Source organism: Ostrea edulis, chromosome 8, assembly GCF_947568905.1.
Source record: "Ostrea edulis chromosome 8, xbOstEdul1.1, whole genome shotgun sequence".
NCBI lineage: Eukaryota > Metazoa > Mollusca > Bivalvia > Ostreida > Ostreidae > Ostrea > Ostrea edulis.
The window spans coordinates 41,236,312-41,258,731 of record NC_079171.1 but is presented as its reverse complement, the minus strand read 5'-3'; the positions used below and the strand labels follow the sequence as shown (position 1 = coordinate 41,258,731).

Sequence of the window (22,420 nt, the reverse complement as noted above, 5' to 3'; positions counted from 1 at the left end):
ACATTTATTGCATGATTTTGAGGGAGATATGAAGATTTACTCACCCAAGAAAAATTATATTCCCGGAGAGCAACGAGGGACTATTATTTTTCTTTTGTGATTAAATCTCCATATCTCCTGAACATTCATGCAAGAAATCATGTATTATACCAAAAAAAGCATGACTAAACAAATCCATTTTAAATTGGAGTGCAGTCATCTTCACATTGTATGTAGCTGAGATCGACCTAACAGTAACACCGCGCCGTCAACGTATTAGAAAGTAAACATAACTGAATACAATGATTAGATAACTCGTTTTTGTAGATCCATTCTCCGTGAATGCTGATTTACTTGCTTCTGTTTTGTATCAACCAAAACCATGCGATTTAACTTCATTTCACAAATCATATGATTGTTATAACGAACTAGTTTTCCAATAGAATTTATCATTGGGTCGACGTGTTTCATGCCGATTGTTAAACCGTTCTTGACACACTGTCTTTTGACTGCGGATGGCTCCGCTTGCCTGATCAGGATATAGGGTTCACGGCGGATGTGACCGGTTGACAGGGGATGCTTACTCCTCCTAGGCACCTGATCCCACGTCTGGTTCGTCCAGGGGTTCGTGCTTCCCCAACTATCTATTTTGTATTCTTTATAGCAGTTTTGAGATTAATCACCGTTCGTTATCTTCATTTTTCACCAGTGACCCGCATATGTTGTGCCTTACGAACTATGAAAGTGCAATGAATCGGATTTATTGTGACATCACAATAAGTTTTGTTTACCTTGACGTTACATTTATGAAAAATGCCCGAGGCTGCCAAAGGGATGAACTATGAAGGAAATATATGATGTTCGAATGGGATACATGAAGTTTTATCATCCCAGGCACGTCACTGTCAAGACGAATTAGATTACGCGTTGCATAGAATTCTCATATTTAGATATAGTAATATATAATGAGTCCGATAAAAGAAAGAATGATACAGGCTCAGTCTCTAACTGTGATACATATAATATGCTAATTGATTGTTTAACCACGTAGAATCACGGGAAGGGATCAAAGAGACTGCCCCGCCAGTTTTTGACAGATCAATTTTCCTTTATTTTCATATCCTAATGAAAGGCGAATATAACGAACAGTGATCAATCTCAGAACTCCTGCAAGCAATACAAAATAGATAGTTGGGCAAACACGGATCCCTGCACACACCAGGGGTGGGATTAGGTACCTAGGAGGAGTAAGCACCCCCTATCGTGATGAGATGTATCGGATGGATATTACCTCAACTTTTCAGTACAATAGTTTCGAATGGTAATAATATATGTTTGAAATTATGAATGGAACTTATGTATCGAATGACGAGCACTCGTCTCTTCCCCGTTACATTTTAAGAACCCAAAATCGGGCCAGAGTGTATGAGGTTGAAATCCCTTACCTCACGATGCAGGGGTTTTAAGAACTATTTTGAATTCACCAACTTACTTACATACATTCACGACGTACTTGTATCGTGATGGTATACAGATGCGGTACTTTCCTATTATTTGTATTAAAGCAAAATGAAACAACATTTACTCGTGGCACACAAAATTCCTCTCCACCCTGGTTGGCAGCCTCCGTCACATTGTCCAGTTGTTGTGTTACACCTCCCTGGAACTCCACAGTAAACACTGCATCTCCCTAGGCAATTACGTCCATATAAACCAACCGAACAAGCTGCGAGTGCAAAAAAATAACATCAACCCATCTTGTATTCTAACTTCACATAGTAATAGTTCTGAAGAATGGCAATCACGAAACCCTTTTAACAACCGGAATTGAAAGCATACTACAGCAGTGTGATATTCGACCCGTCCTCTGCCTTTGATGAAAAGGGGGTATATTCTTTTTTTATTTGTTAGCCATGTATCACGTGTCATAAACAAGGGGGGAGTGGTGTGTATTTCCGGTTGGCATATATCACCAAGTGATCTGTATTGTACACAGATCGTTCAAGATTGGCTTTGCATATAAACAAGCATTTAAAGTTACCTTTAAGATGTAATCCAGATATATATGAAAATCAAATTTCTGGTTGTTTTATGATTAACCTGATACTGAATGACGTGAGAAATTTGAATATTTGAAGTAGGAAACGTATACATTAAAGTCATATTAAGGTAAGGAATTTCTTAGAAAACCATTCTCAACAACTATAACATGTAACTGAAAACATATTCAACTCAATGCTTCAAATTGATCAAATTCATATAATCTTGACTTGACATGCTTTTGTGAACTAACTATATGCATATTCTGCGAAGGAACGTACTGCAGTTATTCAGAAAAGAAAGCAACATGCATGGTGAGCTTTTGAAATTTTATAGTGATTTGAAAATTTTTAATGGAATTATGTCGTACCAGTTTTACAAAGGTTTCCTTCAAATCCAGCATCACATCCTTGAAGACATGATCCATTTATGTGGTGGCATTGTTTATAATCTAGACAGGTTCCACAGTTATATATACAGCCAAATCCATATTTCATCCCATCACATTCTATGAATCAAAGTGTAGAAAACATAGATCCCTTTAACACATGTAATATATTAGCATTCGTCAATTCGCAATGCACATTTCAGGAAAGAAGCCACTTCTTTCAAAGGTTTAGCAAATAATGTACCCACTGCACTTAATGAACGATTTACCATCAATACAGTGTTGTCCTTTCCAGCCCGGATAACAGGGAGATGTACACTGTCCTGTAAATCTGATACACGTGTCACAGCTTCCGCACCGCAGTGAACAGTTCTTCCCCTGCCAACCAACAGGACACGCTGAAAAAAAATCAATAATGCAAAGTAAGTTCCCAAGATTTACTTCTAAGGTAAAAATTCAAAAATGCAATGTTTGTTTAAAGTACTTGAATTTAGAATTGTATGAAAGGTGAAGATAAAGAACAGTGATCAATCTCAGGAATACTAAATGAAAAGTTGGTCGAACACGACCTCCTGGACCTACTAGTGGTGGGATGTTATGATGATCAAAATCACCATGTTGGTCATCTTTCGCAATATACACACAGTGTTATTTATATGAATAAGTGTCAGCGATTGCTATACATGTTAATGTATTTTTGTTTGTCTTTTGGATTCATGTCTTGAATTGATAAACAGCCGATCTTGAGTATGAATTATATTTTTGATACGCCTTTGCGAGACATGGTTATTGAATAACGATTTATGTGAAAATGTATCCTTCATTACTGCCTCACAGCATGTATAAACAAATTGTACTGGTATAGTCTGTGTCTCCAAGACGCACGTGTTTTACATCTGTTTCCGTAGACACCGACGTCACATCCGTTTGTACACGTTCCGTCTACATTGTTACACGTCACCCCGTCACTACAGTTACCACAGGTCTCTTTACACAACTCTCCATAATACTGAGGACTGCAAGCTACAAATGGATTGTATGTAAAACGCGATATTATAAAGACTGCAATTTACAAATGAAATACATCATTGGACAAGGAGAAAAATCTTAAATAACGCCAAACAAATTTAAATTGTTATAAGAAACACCAAAACAAACATACGTAGTTCACACTGATGTCCCTGATATCCAGGTTTACATCCCTGACAGACTCCATTCTCTATGTGACAGTATCGACAGTTTGTATCAGGACAAGGGAAAGAACAGGCGGGTCCGAAAAATCCGGGTACAGGACAACCTGAGAAGAATTCAGACATAATTCTTATAAAACACAGTTAAATCCCTGTAAACCAAGTGTATGCCATTCTTAGAAAAAAACCCATTGGCTTTGTAAGATACTGTTTGAGTTAACCTTGAAGTATTGACTGATTGATTGTTTGATTGATTCCACCACACTCAACAATTTTCCAGTTTCCTAGTTTTTTTTCATAGGTGAAAGGAAGAACTCTGATACAATGTACCTGAGAAGATACCACCGACCTTTCGAAGTAACCTTGAGATATGCAGTTTAAAGAAAATTATGGGTCAAACGACGGTAAAAATATTACAATATTGTAAGACTGATCTAGTTCAATGGACATACAGGATAAAGATAGGTATCGTATGTTAATCACAATATACTGTATATAACCTTCATTTGTTAGAAGCCTACCCAGATATAAAATAAGGTTTCAGATAAATCTCATTTGATCAAAGTAAACTATAAAGCCATGTTTTTAGGTTCATTCTTATAAGGACCTGTTTTACCAGTAATCTTGAAAATACCCCATCATCAAAACATGCAATAAACCAAAATGTGCTACGTGCACGTACATGACACAAGGATCCTGATTTTTATCCACAAAACAGAAGTAAATTTAAAGTGAAAACGTGAATTGCAGGTGCTAGTTAGAACTTTCTTTTTGTAAGCGTTCCGATAATTACATCGGCCATACTGAGACACCATAGGTCGCTTTATAACCGTTCATCGAAAACGGGGCCGCATATCAAATACCAGTGTACCCATGTAGTCAGCAAATTCGAATTTGCACTTAAACAATAATACCGTTGGGATCCGGGTTAAAATATGTCCTCAGTACCCGTTGCTTGTCGTAAGAGGCGACTAAATGAGGCGGTCCTTCAGATGAGACCACACAAACCGAGGCCTCGTGCTACAGCAGGTGTGGCACGATAAAGATATTGTAGCATACCTACAATGAGCGTTTATTATAAAACGCCACTGTGACGCATTCATGGGCATGTGAACGATAATTGCTGAATATGATCGGATTACACAAAGATAGAAACTGTCATGGATTGTTTTGTTTTAAAATATTACATCTTTTAATGAATAACTCTAAAGAGTATAAGTGTAAGAAGTACAGGAAATCAAATTACGCAAATGTGCCACTAAATATGCTACTCAATTGAAATGTTGATTATACATTTGCTATAAAATTGGCATATAATATTGTTCACAATACTAACAGATGTGCAGTACCCCTCTTTTGATTTTGTAGCCAACTGATGACATCCGAGGTCAATGCAGGTCGGGAAATACGAGCAGGAATGAAATGATTCATGAATCGACATTCTCTGCCGATTGGACAGTCTATTACTTCAGTCTTAATCTGATTCTATGAAGCTAGGTATATGATATATCAATCATAAATATGTTAATATATTTCTTATTTTATTTTCCAGTCCATTTACCGTCAGTTACAGCTCATTTGCTCGCGATGCAGCAATCTGAAGAATGTTGTAAAAAGAAAACTTCACTATGTTCACAAAATCGCTGTGTTTGTCTTTGCACTAAACGTGTTTTACTAGTATGCAAATAAAACATGTACTAGTTATATTCTAATGACATCATAAAATATTCACACATACCGTAAACCTCTACCTCACAGAGCTCATTAAATGCGTAGGCACTATATCCATCAGGGTAGGTCTTTCCTTGTAGTCTTTCGTTGTAGTAGATGACGTATCGTCCGTGAACTGGACAGGTGACGCTGAGGACGGCGGGTATGGTGTCCCTGGTGTAGTTTGTGTAAGGGACACACATATGACCTTGTGTTCTGTCCGTTGTATTTGATACGTATAGCGAAAACCCCACAAACCTGCCAGGGTATTGACTTGACATATCTGAAATATTGATAATACAAAAGTATCATAGTGGATGACTTAGTTTGTTGACTGCGCAGGTGATGTTAGGAACAATAGCTATGGATACCATCTGTAATTTGTGTTAAGGAAACATTGTTCGAAAAAGACGGACAACTAATTTTCGTCAAAACGAATGACACTAATCAAATAAGATCCCTCGCCCAATCGATGATGGCTTTTCTCGACTTCGCTGCTCTCCACTTGAAATGAAGTTGGGCAACTTACGACATATGCCCAAATTATCTAGGGCATATCCAAGCCATGTGGAGATGAAGCGGCCATATGTTATGACGAAATGTCCGTGGTGTAGGTTGTGTCAGGGACACACAGATGACCCTGTGTTCTGTTGGTTGTGTTTGATACGTATAGGGAAAACCCCACGAACCTGCCGGAGTATGGATTGTGCGGACCTGCAATGTGAATTCCTTGATTCGAATAACGAAAGCTTAAAAATTCTACCAGCATAATCATTTGTTAAACCTGATATATAAAACATAAAATAACTTATTAGCCCCCCACCCCCACCCACTTGTTTTTAAACAAATATCAATAATGTACTCCTTATAAACCTTTTCATTGTACATATTCTTGATTTGTCAAAAACTACAAAGGAAGTGGAATCCATTTAGAATATAATTGTGAATATTTTCATTCAAAATTCTAAATTAAAAAGGGAAAGCAATGTGATATTCCATTTGTTAAAGTGACATCGAAAATTACAGAAAAATGATAACTAATTGCTCTCAATCTTGTAGTAGTTCAGTGGTCAAACGTTTGCTTCTTAACCAATCGGTCGTAATTTCGTGCAGCGTTCATGTGGTAGCTACGTCGAACCTAAGACTTAGACACAAGAAGTGATTACTATTTTGAAAAACACTTGGTATTCATAAGTGAGAATAAGGGGTCGTTCTGATTTATGATCTTAAAATAAAACAGAAGTCCCATGAGAAGACAGGCCTTGGTACGTTAACGAGTCCTCACTACCCCGGTCCTCAGCGTACTTTACCTACAACTGGTGACGTTTCAATATGAGTGAAACACGTTTGACTACGAAAAATAACAACAACAGCCAATATTTTTATGTTCAATATGTGTACTCAGTCAACAACAGACACACATAAATTGAAATCTTATTAGTTATTTACATAAGACAAATGAATATTGATGTGATGTGTTTATGATATTGAAACATGATACGAACTACATTGTAAAAGAGAAGCATGAACCTCTTAGAATTTACATCAAGTACCTATATGTCATTTTTCCTTCTGAATTACCCTGTATCGTACAAAGGAATTCGCTAAGCTATTGTGCTTTACATCCAATATCTCTTCGCATAGAATATTTGTGTTTAGCGACAAATTTATTATAATCAATGGAAACTATATGTTGATAAACCAAACGGAGTAATCCGTAGTCAAAACCAGTGTGTAAGGAACGGTTTTACAATTGGAATGAAACATACCGGACAACATTCAAACGAATAAAAAGTTATACATGTATTTAAGAACTAGATATGTTAACTTCATATGGCACTGCTGAATGCCCTCTGACACCAATGTATTTACCAGTAGCCTGCCAAGTTGAATCAACTGAATTCAGAAATATAATCACCATATATACAGATAATAATCGAATAATGCTACAAACATATGGGGGATTCACTCTTAAAATCCAACACAGACTTTTACATCTAGTATTTCTTTTCTTTTTTTTTTAGTTTTTATTCTTATTGATTTTTTAGTTTCCTTTTTATCGTTATTCTAAATAGAATTACCTTGTACATGCATACATTCTTTTTCTGATTAAGATTAGTTGAGAAAATCATTAAAACAAATTCAAATTCTAACCGATTTTTAAACGATGGTGATACAAAGATATGTGTAGCTGGTAGTTGTTGACATGGCCCATGCAAAAGAAAAATATGGATGCGATATAATTCTTTCAAACTAACACATCATTTAATATTTATGATGATTATTCCTTCATCAAGTGTCCACAAATAGAAAAACAAGATGTGTTTATAAAAAACTGATGTCCCCAGATTATAACAAAGTGGAAATAATTTTAAGGAATATTTTTCAAATAAGTTTTAATTCAATTTCAAGGTCACATGGTCAAATATTTGGTACCAATGGAAAGGTCCTCTCAGAAGAATGCATATACTAAATAAGAAATCAGTGCCTTAAGGCTTAAAAGATTTGGCTTCTATTAGAATTTTCTAAAATTAGGTCAAATATTAATGCTAATGCCACCAGGTCAAATCAAACTTTTTGGGTGTCAATTAAAAGGCCTTGCAGCAGGGAATAGCCATACAAAATATAAAAGATGTACATGTAATGTAGAAAAATAAAATAATTTCCAAAAATTATGTCGATGGTCAACATCAAGATCACAAGCTCAACAAATTTAATATCATTAGAAAAAAAGTAATCTCACAAAAATGAGCATGCTTAATAGAAAATAATTGTTACCATTTGAAAGATATGACGTATATCGATTTTTGTAAAACTATGTCAAAGGTTAATTTCAAGGTCAGTAGATAGACAATTTTAATACCAATGGAAAGGTCTTGCAAGAAGAAAATATTCCAAATGTAAAAGATATACCTATTAAGGGTTATTTTTTTATTTAAAAAAACTAGGTCAATGGTCAATGTTAAGGACAATAGGCCAAATATTCCGGTGCCAATGGGAAATGCTAGCAACATGCATGTACCAGATATCAAAGGTATACCTGTTATGGTGTAAAAGATATGACCAAGGTTAAATATGTTTATGCAACGGGCAGTCAAACTATCGGGCAGAGGAACACATAGATGGACAAGCCAACACGTTTATGTTCCGAATCTCCGCGTAAGCGACCACATTACCCACTCACATACAACCAGTGTTGTGTTCTTTAATAATGATATCATAATAACCTGAACTGAAATATTTAGTTTAGATAATAATAGAACCAGACATTATGAACAATACAAATCCCGAAAACAGTTAAACGACTGATTGAAAATTTATGACAACCACTGCCGATAAGTATGATGTAACTCGAGTCGCATCTGTGAGAGGCAGGTGCATTAACCACTAAATTTTACTGCTGAGCAAAAGTAACGCATATTTTGAATGAATCTTAAAAAAAAAAACGCTATTCCGTGTCACGACAGGAATATCGATATAGTATCCTCATCTAAAACTGGCGATACTCATATTTTCAAGTCAATATCCTACTAATATTTTTGATATGTCCTTTTTATTGCATTTACGCATGTGTTGAACACGAATACAATAAATCATTTAAGTAACAGGATTTTTATCGTGAAATTCAAAACACAAATACTAGTACAGTGTAATTAGTACATTTCGTTTTGAATAATCAAAGTATCCAAGGTATAACGAAAGGCCCTTGAAATAAACTTGAATAATATTGTGGAATCATATTTCTTTCTTGGGGATTGATGATCGTGGATTTCGTGATTCACTCTTACCCACGAATTTACGTGTCCTTGAATATGTTTTCAACCAATAACATTTTTCTTTCCTAGTGACATCATATCGTTTGTTCACGTCATTACATTCCCGTGATCCAGCAATATTTTGCTCACCCACAAACATTGGCCATAACAAATTCTCATAGACATTAATGTAAAAATTGTAGATGTATATATTAATCACTCCGAAATCTGTAGATTCCAAAGGTGGATTAATCTGTTTAACAAACTATTCAAAGTAGTATCACAATTACAGAAACCTCGCCAGCCATACATTATATCTGAAAAAGAAAACTAATCTTTCTAGGTTAAATATCTTAATGCTAAAGAATACAAAACAGTATACAGACATACAAATGACGAAGAAATCAATTGTTTAAGAACCATAGTTGATGAACTTTTGTTTTGCAATCGGTGTTTCTCATAATAACCTCTTTTATTTTCATGCAATGTAGATCCGACAATAAAAATTACCACCGGACTGCAGAAGATTTATGTTTGCTTATTTTAATGAAAATGTACTTCACTGGGCGACGTATTTGTTAAGGAAAATATTTCATTATCATTATACTATTCTGAGAGCAACATACGTAGAAACAAATGTGATTTCAATATTCAGCATAAATGGACATAGTCGAATTTATAGCAATGAAACGACAATAGATATGTTGTTACTGATCATTAAAGTAAACCTAGGTGAAAAATGGATGAAGTCACTAGCTGCTTTACTTCCTGCATATGAACCAACTATCTTGATTCAGTGATATGGATATAAAGCGTTAGCAATTTATAAACATACTGGATGTCAATGGACACTTAAAATTTCAATAATGGATCTGGAATTCAGAAGAGAAAATAGGTATCATTCAGTTATATAGCTATCTAAAAACTTCGATGTTAGAGAGGTGTAAATCGTTCCAAGCATTAATCAGTTTGATGATATTTGTATATAAGGACAAAACAAGAATTCCCAAAACCTAAAAGCGGATTCCTAAGTAGTTTACCCCATGCAGCATTGTCCGTCCTGTAATAAATGGTAATGTGATGAATACTGAGGATGTTCTCTAAGTCCACTCTCCATGTGGCTGTCATTTTACGATTATTCGATATAACACACTGGCCTCCCCATGAGATGAGGTCAGACTTGCGTCCATCCACAGCATTACTTGCATCGTATATGGCGATACTTCCGTTATATGGATGTAGTTGCCATGACGGTCTGTTGAGGGCAACGTTGTCTGTAGAAAAGTAACATAGATATGTGATTATCAAAGATACAAAATCTTACGATTATTCTGCATCGGTGTGATATCCTAAAGGGCACGTTATAGTAATAATGAATTCACAATACATTTTTAAATTATAGTATGAACCCATCGAATATAATGAATAACTTGCATAGATAACCACAGTTGTTTCTCCCCACTATCAGCGTATCTAAGAATACTATTAATTTTGACAAACTTCGATATTCTTTGATACCTTGTAAATGGTCAGGTATGTTTTCATAAATAAAATTGATCAGTAACACCGTCATAGAAAGTGTTTGGTGTTTCATAAAGGATGGAAAGGCTTTGACTAAAACGCATACATGCAAACCAAGATGAATTCACAAGAGCAGACATTGAGATGCATTATTAGGGTTAGATCGATGAAAAGAAGATACGCACGTTGATTACAGTAGCAGATATCAAATGCAAGGTGAAGATAATGAACAGTGATCAATCTCATAACTCCTACAAACAATACAAAATAAATAGTTGGGCAAACACGGACCCCTGGACACACCAGAGGTGGGATCAGGTGCCTAAGAGGAGTAAGCATCCCCTGTTGACCGGTCACACCCGCCGTGAGCCCCATATCCTGATCAGGTAAACGGAGTTATCCGCAGTCAAAATCAGTGTGCCAAGAACGGCTTAACAATCGGTATGAAACACGTCAGACAGCATTTGACCCAGTGTATAACTCTTTCTAATTTTCACCGTAGGGTTATACGCGTTTCTTAATCATTTCTTATTTATAATTGTACTGTCGTTCATGTGGTATATTGTTCAACCAAGCTACGGTCAATGTTACACAGCAGGGTCAAGGTTTCCCGAGTAAAGTTAAATAAACATAATAAAATGTACCTCGGTGCACTTCATACTATATGACGTCACAATATGAAAGTACGTCACGACGTACATGTCTATAGTTGTATCGCGGGGAAAATGTCATAATATTTTATCGCTACTGATTGCCGTTATCTAGTGTTCAAGCTGTATGTGTTTAAATCTGTTTGTCAGACCAGCTTTCTTTGATAATATATAAGTCTCATATTTTTATATATAGTATGTGCAGGAAAGACTGTAAAGTAATCTTTACATCACTCTGTGACCTCGATATCGCCCCCGATGTGTATAGTCATTTGGAATAAAGAAAACCAACGCATGTACATATCGATTCCATACAGGTGAAAGATGACGATATTTTATTTCGATCAAGGCGTATTCAGAAAGGTAACTACAGTTGCAGATTTAGGATTTTGATACGGAAGGTACAATATTTTGCCTCGTTTAGATACGATTTGGATGTGAATGTGGAAAATGCCTAACATTTGAGTTGAGATAATGGGAATTGCTATATTTGAGAGGATATTGTACCGATCCATATCACTATTTAAATCTACCATATCAATGTCGACATGTCAAACCCAAACTGTAAATTATTTGAGTGCATCTTTCACCTGTACCGAGGTGATAAACAACTAAAGGTTTAGCGGATGAAAATAGATCCACGTCACTGGGATGACGACGTAATAGTTAAGCAAAGGATTTCCCCACGTGATACGATGTTTGTTTATGTATTGACAAACGATTTTTACTCAAAATATGCGACGCGTGAACATTTTTTACTTTTATATAAATATGCTGCTATTACTTGTTATTTCACTCGGGACACCTTAACCCCGCTATGTATTGTTTAATAATGTTTACGTATGTCCCTTGAAACTTTAATAAAAGCATTGCACATAACAGGTACAGGTATGTATTCTGCATTAATGCGTGGTTGGTAATGTCTCCGTTTTTAACGACTTCACTCAATGAATATATAATCGGTTTGCATAACTATTGATAAACGAATTGTCAATTTGAGGAGGAGGCTATATATCACTGATATTAAAGTGTGTAAATAACCTTCATTCATTTATGTTGTCAAATATTTGAGAAGGGTAGGTTATTTACATTAAGTAATCCCTGCAGGTATTGCGTAAACGTAGGTTAGAAAGTAGTTTTAGTCTTGGGTAATGTGTGGAAACAACGGTGACTAGTTTTGATAGTGTGGAAATACGGTATGTGGAAAATAAATCGTAGAGGAAGTTTTCGTTATAATCGCGGTCTAGACCAACCCGCAAATTTAAGAAAACGTTAATACACATTATGTATTAGTAATGGGGGGCTTATGGCGATTTGAATACGCGAATTTATGAATCCGCCAATATGTCTAAATTCAAAACACCGCGAAATTACAAACCGCAAAATAATTCCCCTTACAGTAGTACAGAAACTCAAGGTTTCAGCAGCAAGTTTCTGCTGCGTATACCAACAGGAATAGGGGACGCACTTCGTAAAGCCTTGTAAACTTTAAGTTTCGAAACTAAAAAAATCAGTAAACTATTTGCTCTCTTGAGTTTTCCAATAGTTTATGGAGCTTTAGTACCATGAAAACCTTAGTTTTCATGAAATATGAACCTCAAAGATATAAATGCTTTAAAGACCTCCAATATATTGGATATTTACCATATGTTCCAGAAAATACCAAATTCAAATTGCGGATTACATTAGTTTATTGCGAACATCGAAGAATATCACATGTAGTATCCTGGGAATTTAATTTACCTGTTTTAGAAATTGGCAGTGTACGGAAATTGACGTCATTTTATTAACGTTTATATTTAATTTACCTGTTTTAGGAATTGGCAATGTACGGAAATTGACCTCATTTTCTTAACGATTAAATCTAATTTACCTGTTTTAGGAAATTGTAGTGTATGAAAATTGACGTCATTTTATTAACGTTTAAAACATCCAGAAGTTTCGCGTGTATCAGAAGATATTTTCTACATACAATACATGCGTATGTAGTTCGTGTACATTGTTCATTTTCTCATTCTGTAATTACAGTTGTCATGTATTAAATGTTTGCCCAACTATCTATTTTGTATTGCTTGTAGGAGTTATGAGATTGATCACTGTTCGTTATCTTCACCTTCCATGTAGAAAAGTGATGATGAAGAGCAAACATATGTAACATCACGCAACAAAACACGATCATCAGCGTCACCAGGGACGTTCTTAATGGAAATATCCAACAATGATATAAAATGATATTTTGATGATTTTTACCAAAAAGGAGTTAAAATTTTTCCTGTCATTTGAATTAAGAATCACATGTACAATGTACTTATGTAAGATTAATCAATTTTCTATCTAGTCGCGCATTCCATTTTCCAATTATTTCATACAGTTTAAAAAGTCAGATTTCTACATGTTGTCTGGTTCAAATGCTACTTCATTGTCATTCGATTTCCAAATAAACAGGTATGCATGGAAACAAAAATGCATGATCAATGTCTATGATTCAGCATTGTAATGCACTTGTCTATCGAAACAGAGGATATGATGCTAAACTTCTCAATGAAAAGTAAAGGTAACCAACAATGAGAAACTCACAAATCCTTTTAAGAGTTCAAAATTAAAAACAGACAAACACGAGCCTCTCGAAACACCAGCGGCGGGATCAGGTACCAAGAGGAAATAAGCATTCCTCGTCGACCGCTAAAACTGGTAACCAGGATTAATCAGTAACGTATTTAATGATGTAAAAGATTTACATAATTCCAAAAGTTAAATCCTAAATACAGTAATCAAACTGTACAACACAGAATACAAACATGTATGTAGTATTTAGCTTGAGCCATACAGATGTGTAAAACGCATTAATATAAAAAGAAATGTTATGCAAGAAATGTTCCGATGAGTCACACAATATTGAAGAACATTTTGCACACATGAGCACCTAACAATGTTGATAAGAGCTGCTAATCTAAAGTGAAATCATACTTGATAGGAATTTAAATAAATGCAATTCCAGTTTGTAATAAATGTGAAATATTTAACGAGACCATACCATAAGCAGTGGAGAGTTGTAAAGCCAATATTATCAAACAGATTTCCAGCATGATGGCGATGCATTAGGATCAACACAAGGAAGTAAATTTACACCGAACTTCTCCGATAATGACCCCATCATTTTATATGATTTGGGTGAATGACCAAGGAGTTTTAAATGCTAAACTTTTAATGGTATGGAGGTATATGTTGACGTATTTTGATCTCCTTATTGAATGAGTGTGGATTGCACCGTAGTATCTTTCCTTGCATTTTAAAATTTAACAAAACTATGTGCAAGAACATTATAGGAGTCAAAATGTATATTAAAAAAAATCGCATGTGAATATGAAATTTTCATTAAAACAAATATCAGAAGAAATCCGAAGAATATCGATTTAGTCAATAGATTCTCATTCATTGAGTTTGCATCAAAATACTGTTATCTGATAAAATGACGTGTATCATATGAATAAGACTATTGTAGCATATAATGGAAGTTCTTTTAATCAGTCAAAAGATGTTTATCATATAAGTATCATTTCAGCGATGATTTAATTTTGGCGTTATCAACGAGGCGTTGAGATCGCTGAAACTTAATATCGCTAACAATTTATTCCGCATTGTAGGTAATGGATATCTATTTTCAAATCACATGTATACAGTCGCCAAAATTCGCTCTCGTGAATTATATATACCTATGTTCTCGCTAAAAAAAATCGCTTAAAAAGTAAAAAGTATCATTTTGTCCATGAAACAATTAACATCATTTCAACGCTTAAAAAAGACTTTTCAAACTGTCGTTCAATAAAAGACTGCAACCTGATTTAAGTGACTCTGATATTTTATCTGATCCTGTGCCATATCAATTAGACTGTGTTTCAACTCCATTGCCAACGGTGAATTTGAACAACCAAATTGAGATTTTAAAAATTTTAAACGAATAAAATGCATCAATATGAGCTTACCTCTACTAAAATTAATCTGTACATTTAACATGTGAATTAGATGTGCACTCTAATAATATCTGATAAAATTACACAAGTACGTGTAATTATACTTTTGTTATAGAAAACATTTACAGACCCAATCGAGTATCCACAAGCACTGACTTTATAGTTTAGGACCAAGTGAAGTTCTGATCGGCATACATATATTCTTAAACACAAGTCCGCTATAGGAACAAACCAGTATTAGGAATTATGTCTAGAAATAGGAAATACTTGAATATTCATATACATTGTACACCGTACTTGTAGAGGAAAACGGGCAGTATTTGTATATGGTTTGATATGTTTGATGTGTTATGGTTTGGCAACTAAATATAGTTGACACAAAAATCACATTATTTCAGATTAGCATGAACATATATTTGTTTTAATGCTGAAATATTTTTTTACATATCGAGTGGAACATAGTGATGTACCATATTGTTAAACACGATGGAACTGTAAATAAATTACGTGTTGTAATTTTGCACTTGATGACTTTTAGGTATAATTATCTTAATGTTCATCATATTTTGTTGTAATGTCTTTTAAAATTATTAAGATCTGTCTAACAATTATATTTTTAAGTCATTGGTTTTTGTTTGTAATCACCATGCTATGTAGTTATGCTTAAATCGTGTGAAGTGAATGGAGAAAGGTAGATTAGGGTCAAAGTTGTACAATGATTGATGTTACTTAACAACCAAAATATTCATTTGTGAATGAAATTGATTAATTTGATCGTCATGTTTTTGTAGTGATTTAATAGTCAAGTTTGCTCAAATCTAAAGAGAGGGGTCGTAATATAGATATTTGAAAAGTAACAAATCTACATTTATATGACATATAACCCCGTATACTTTCTAGGATCATGGGATATCATGACATTTTTAAAACTGTTTTCACTATTAAATACCTAACAAAATCATATGATATATGTCTACCTCAAATCAGGGCACATATCGATCTAAATCGATATTTGAAATGTTGTGATTTGGTCTTTAAATTCATCTAAAATCATCTAAATGTATGTGTAGAGATAGGGTTAAACGTGACTTAAATAACTTTGAGATTTACTTATGAAATGACAACACAATAAAACTGCTGAGATGTATTAATTTAATTCCGAAGTACAAAAACGAAATTCGATATATCGAAAATTGGCTATTGTGAGTCTTCAATTCTCACAGTAACACAAAAAACACTTAAACTATCAAACATTTAATAAGTGTCAACAGATAAGACTCCGCTTAAATACAGCTTTTGTAAAACTTTATGTTTCATTTCTAAAGCACTTAAAAATCCCATGGTCATAAGAATATCAAAAACACAATACAGTCCAATGTACCAACATGATATCAACTTTTAATACATTACTCATTAGCGTAGTAAATAATAGTATTTTTGCAATGTGTAAATATCAAATTATCTTCAAACCAAACATAATGCTTCAATCTGACAAAAAAGTGCGGAATTGAGTTTTGAAAACAGCGAGATGGTATTTACGAAATACGATGGGAAGGGGGAAAAATAACTCCAAAATAACATTAATAAACATAAAGATCGCCATATCTCAGATGATAAACATTTTTACTTCCTGATATGACGGTTCAAGAATGTTGACATAAATATTCTTCTTCTTTGAAATCTGGTGATGTTTAATGTTATCATCATATTCTTATGCGTAGGAAGGAAATGCATCGCATATATTGATCACAGTTAATGTTTCTTGTAAAATAGCAGATGTCCTAACAAAACTATAACAAATTGGTGCATATCAATATTTTGGAACCGACGTTGTAGTGAGGGTGCACAACTCACTGTACATATATCTGATAGCATATATGTATATCTATCTCCTAGTCGACAGGATCATAGATTGAGGACTGACCCATTTCTCCCAATTCTTGATATACATTAATGACATTCCCACCTTCATTGACTTTTAATGCAGGATCTTTAGTGCAAGGAGGAGACTCACTGTGACGATATTTTTCACCTTCGTTTAATGTCTTCCTCTTCCTGAAAAAAAAAATTATTCACCTTTTGAAACACGAAGATATTTTTATGATACTTTTTATGGCCATTTTGAGAGAAGGTTCTTACCATTTCACGATTCTGTAAACAGCATACACCCCAATGAGAAGTAATATGAAACACAACGCACCGAGGACTGCATACAATTTTAGGTCCGTTTCCTGTTTTTGACCTTCGACTGCAATGATTAATTGATACAATCAAATTCATTATTTGAATACCATATTACAACAATATGTTACTATAAGCTTGTCTGTCCATACCAACCTTCTAAACAATCCTTCCCATGCCACCCAGTTTTGCAACCGGAGGTGCAATAGCCCGTCACATGATGACAATCACGTGATTTCTGACAGAACGCGCTACATTCCGCTTTACAACTAGTACCAAAATGCCCAAACTCGCAGACTAGAAAATAAAAACTACTCATGAATTACGGTTAGTTTGTACATGGATCTTGCATTTCAGCACACATCAGTATTACCCTAATCACATTTAGCAAGATATAGTTACTTTATACGTAGATTTCGTATTTCAGCACACTTAAATCTTACCTTCATCACATCTATCCCCTTGGTATCCAGGTTCACATCCATCATTACAGGAACCACTGATGTGGTGACACTGGTTCCCCTCCCGACATTTCCCGCATGTTTGATTACAGTCTGGTCCGTACTGGTTATCACCACACTCTATTGTAATGGTATGAATAAAACTTAAGGAAAAACTTACATTTTCAAGTTAATCATATCATTTAGCCTTAGACAACCTAGGTAAATCAAACATATGATCGAAATTATTGCACACAAAATGTAATATGACTTTGATGGTCGTAATGAATGGTTAGAATGATGGTGTGTGATTTTAGGCCTCTTTCTTCAAAATTGTAATGTGACATCATATATGAAATCATAACACAAAATGACAGAGTAATAATGTAGCTATGTCCTAATTGCCGTTATAATCCATGGCAATTGATTGTTCAAAGGTTTGAGGTTGCAATCCTCCATGATTGTATAAAAAGAGTTGATATCACAGTCAAAATAATGAAAATTAAAAAAAGGAACATATCCAGTTCCAAGATATATGCTTGTTCAGAAATTGAGATCATTACCAAGATATCATATCAATGTTATTTGAATTCTGAATACATACCTTGCATACATTCACGTCGTACTTATATTTGGATAGTTGTAATTGTAGAGTGGGTAAAATATGGTGGTATTTGAATCTGTGTATCAAAGCAAAATTAAACAACATTTACTTGCGTCACACACATTTCCTCTCCACCCTGGTTGACAGCCTCCATCACATTCCCCGGATGTCTTGTTACACCTCCCAGGGACTCCACAGTTAACGCTACATCTTCCCTGGCAATTAATCCCATAAAAACCAATCGAACACGCTACAATTGCAAAAGTTATCCCTTAATCTTGTTTTCTAGTTTCCTATAATAATGCTTCTGAAAAACAACAGTCACTGTATCTTTGCAACAACAATGACTGTAAGCATACTAGAACAGAGTGAATCCATCTGTCGTTACTGACAAGGGAAATATATAGTACTGTATTTGCTATCTGTATATCAACTGTTCAGACGCTTTGTCACAGAGAGAGTTTGCTGTCCACTTCAAATTATCAGATATGAGCATGTCATTGGTTAAGACAAATGTATTGTACACAGATCGTTCAGATTTCGTCTTTGTCTATCAACGAGCATTTACAGTTACGCATCATTACTAACCCATATCTACATAAAAATCAACTTTCTTATATTGAACATAGCGTGAGGTTTAAACATTTTAAGTCGTAAACTAATTTATTAAATCACACTGAAGGAGGGGAATTTCTTAGCAAACCAGTCTAAACAACCATTACATGCAACTGAAAACATATTTAACTAATTGCATCAGAAAGGCACCTGATCCCACATCTGGGTTTTCCAGGGGTCCGTGTTTGTCCAACTATCTATTTTGTATTGCTTGTGGAAGTTATGGGATTGATCACAGTTCATTATCTTCACCCTTCATTGATCTACTTCATATAATGCTGATTTAATTTGCTTTTATGATATATACAATGTATAATTAATTATATGTTATGGAAAGGAACTTATTGCAGGTATTAAGTAAATAGCATGCATAGTGGGTTTAAAAATGATTTCTTGTTTTATTGTTCAGAATCCCTCTCGAGAATCTTTCACTCATATGTAGACATCACTATCGCAGGAGAAGAGCTGTAAAATGTTGGCGCCTCATGCGTATGGTCATTGACTACATAGGGATATTTATCGTGTGACACTTGCTGTGACTCGGAACCTCGGTGTTTTGCCGTCTTATCCCAAGGACTACCCCTATTTAGTTGCAAGGGATAATGAGGAACTGTTATAACCCGGATCACTATTTGCATTTTTACATTGATTTCAACATTCTTAAATTAAATTAGATCTTACCGGTTTTACAAAGGTTTCCTTCATATCCAGCGTCACATCTTTGAAGGCATGATCCGTTTATATGGTGACATTGTTTGTAATCTAGACAGGCTCCGCAGTCATCTGCACAGTCATCTCCATATTTTCTTCCATCACATTCTATGAAATAGAGTGTAAAATACACCAAGATCACCTTACACACATACAATATATTGACATTCTTCAATGCACAATGCAGGAAAGAAGCTACTTATTTTAAACTTTTAACAAACATTTAATTCATAACAATAAGTTGGTGTGTAAATGGCGACAGATAAAAACCATATTTTAAACATTGCATACACTTATAGGTCTAAGTACTTTAGACAAACATTAAATTTGTTACTTTTTTATTACTTTATTTCAGAAATGAATCTCAGAAAATGTACGAACGCTGTTGAAGGACACGTCATTTTCTGTTACTTATTCTTTCCAGCTTGTCCTGCCGGTTGGCATGGAGAAAACCGCTTACTGCCGTGCCAAAACTGTGACACGTGTGACAGATTTACAGGGAAATGTACATCACCCTGTTACCCGGGCTGGAAAGGGTAACACTGTACTGATGGTAAATCGTTCACCACGTGTAATGGGCGTCATCTATACACCAACTTATTGTTATGAATTAAATGTTTGTCACGATGATACATTTAAACGTATCATTCCCTGTCTTTTACACAAGGAACCATATATTTAATCATCCCGTGGGTATCTGTTTTGAAATAGGCCCTGTAAGCTACAAAATCTACACATGGAGTGAAAAGAGACAATCTTGAACAACATAGATTGAAGTTATATTAAGCTAAGAGTATCACTGAAGCAGACATACGTAGTTCACAATGATGTCCCTGGTATCCAGGTTTACATCCCTGACAGGATCCAGTCTCTATGTGGCAATACCTGTGCCTACAGGTGTCAGGGCAGGGGGTCGAACAGTCAGGTCCGTAATAACCGCGCACAGGACAACCTTAGTAGAGTTAGTAATTATGCCTCATAAAACACAATCAAATTCATAGAAACTACAGGAAAGTCTTAAGAAAATATTTACTTTCTAAATTACTATTTGAATCAACGTTTAAAGATATAATTGAAATGCAAATATTATGAATAATGAGACGACAAAATTACAATACCAATGAGTTATCTGCATAGCGGTCATTCAATATCAAGATAGAGACTGTAGATTAGTTTTAATTGATTTGCATAATTTTGTTCGTGATGGATTTCCAAAATATGATCTGATAGACTCGTTTGCCTGCTGGTATTGAATTTTATTTCTGTCATGTGCCCCATTTCACTATTCCCTTAACGCCACTATAAAGCTATGGTAATATGGCGATGCTGCGATGACGATAGCACAATTTAAGATGGCGATGAAACGATGTTAACATCGTAACATCGACATCGTGTTATTGCTATGGTACCATCGCCCTATTTAATTTATGTATATTTTTGCATGCACGAAGTATTGCAATCGCATGCGTTCATGGCATAGATAGTGAATGAAGAAGTGGCTCAACTATAACGCCCCGATATATGTTTAATGAGCATTATCAACCTTCTTTGTCATTTAGAATGAGTAAATGCAGGTCATATAGCACCAAGAGAATGGGTAACACTTTTCTGACCAAAACAGATCAATAATATTTGCTATACGAAAATATATTTACTTATATTAATTAAAGATTTATGTCTTATCCGCTTTGATCAATAGAATGTTGTTTGTTGTCACCAATACATATATGATATATATTTTTCTAATCATGTATGTGTTTTTTTATGTTTACTCATATATTCACGTGGTTGTTGACATGTCGATGTTAACGTAAAGTACGGTCCTTATCCTTGTCAAGCGCGAATGAGTTGCATTTCGGAGCTATATGTACCTTTATAAGACAGCATTTCTCAGAAGAGAATATTACACCGTATTTTTTGTCAAATCTAACAATTTACATATAGTAACATATTAAATATGTCTGTTGAAATAGGTTTCATTTTATTAGAAATTGATATATTCAAATAAATATTCCTATTAAATTACAGTGACATAAGTAGGCTACACTATTAGCCATTGTCCTTGTCATACTACCGCATGTTCATACATACGTACACTTGCACATGTTCTTTAATTATACGAAATTTGTTAAACTAACACACCCATGCACACATTCCAGTTGTACAAAGGTCAAACGCATAATACCTTAAGTACTCTTAGCAGACGTCAAAACAGCCAGATGGAAATATCTTGTGATAATTAATGAATAAATGAGCCAGGCCAGTCTTGAAATAAGTTATAAAAAGGTACTAGATATTGCTTCTGAATATCTAGTAAATAATTATGTGTGAATAATTCTTATAAATAAGATTTTTGCATTAAAACGCAAAGAACAACTTTCTTTATATGTTTAAAAGTCCATTAACCTTATCTATAGATTTCATTATTAAAAAATTACCAGATTTCCTGAATGAGTAGCGATTACATTTTTGATGAATTCCTCGCGTTACAGTCCACAATAATTCTTATTTATTCAGCTATTGGCAGATTGTATTTCTCTTTATTGTATAGCTAATATATATTCTATTATAAAATCTGCGTAAAATCTAGAGAATGTTAGAGTTCAATATCCTGAGAATTTATTGAACTCTAACTTTGCATTGCATAAATTGTGTGCGTCCGAAA

At 34.5% G+C, this 22,420-nt stretch overlaps 1 protein-coding gene across 1 annotated transcript in view; it reads right to left on the bottom strand.

The window, feature by feature from the left end:
- The window catches only part of LOC125661686 (multiple epidermal growth factor-like domains protein 11), a 34,357-nt gene that overhangs the window by 2,353 nt on the left and 9,584 nt on the right, over positions 1-22,420 (bottom strand). Inside the window, exons 4-18 of the mRNA XM_056147620.1 lie at positions 20,570-20,707; positions 19,726-19,863; positions 18,539-18,679; positions 17,829-17,966; positions 17,542-17,682; positions 17,344-17,452; positions 17,106-17,259; positions 15,217-15,232; positions 10,103-10,336; positions 5,336-5,590; positions 3,570-3,704; positions 3,293-3,430; positions 2,677-2,805; positions 2,390-2,527; positions 1,565-1,705 (exon numbers count right to left, since the gene is read on the bottom strand). Coding sequence (XP_056003595.1) covers positions 1,565-1,705; positions 2,390-2,527; positions 2,677-2,805; positions 3,293-3,430; positions 3,570-3,704; positions 5,336-5,590; positions 10,103-10,336; positions 15,217-15,232; positions 17,106-17,259; positions 17,344-17,452; positions 17,542-17,682; positions 17,829-17,966; positions 18,539-18,679; positions 19,726-19,863; positions 20,570-20,707 — 2,145 coding nt within the window. The remainder of the gene's footprint in view (positions 1-1,564; positions 1,706-2,389; positions 2,528-2,676; positions 2,806-3,292; positions 3,431-3,569; positions 3,705-5,335; positions 5,591-10,102; positions 10,337-15,216; positions 15,233-17,105; positions 17,260-17,343; positions 17,453-17,541; positions 17,683-17,828; positions 17,967-18,538; positions 18,680-19,725; positions 19,864-20,569; positions 20,708-22,420) is intronic.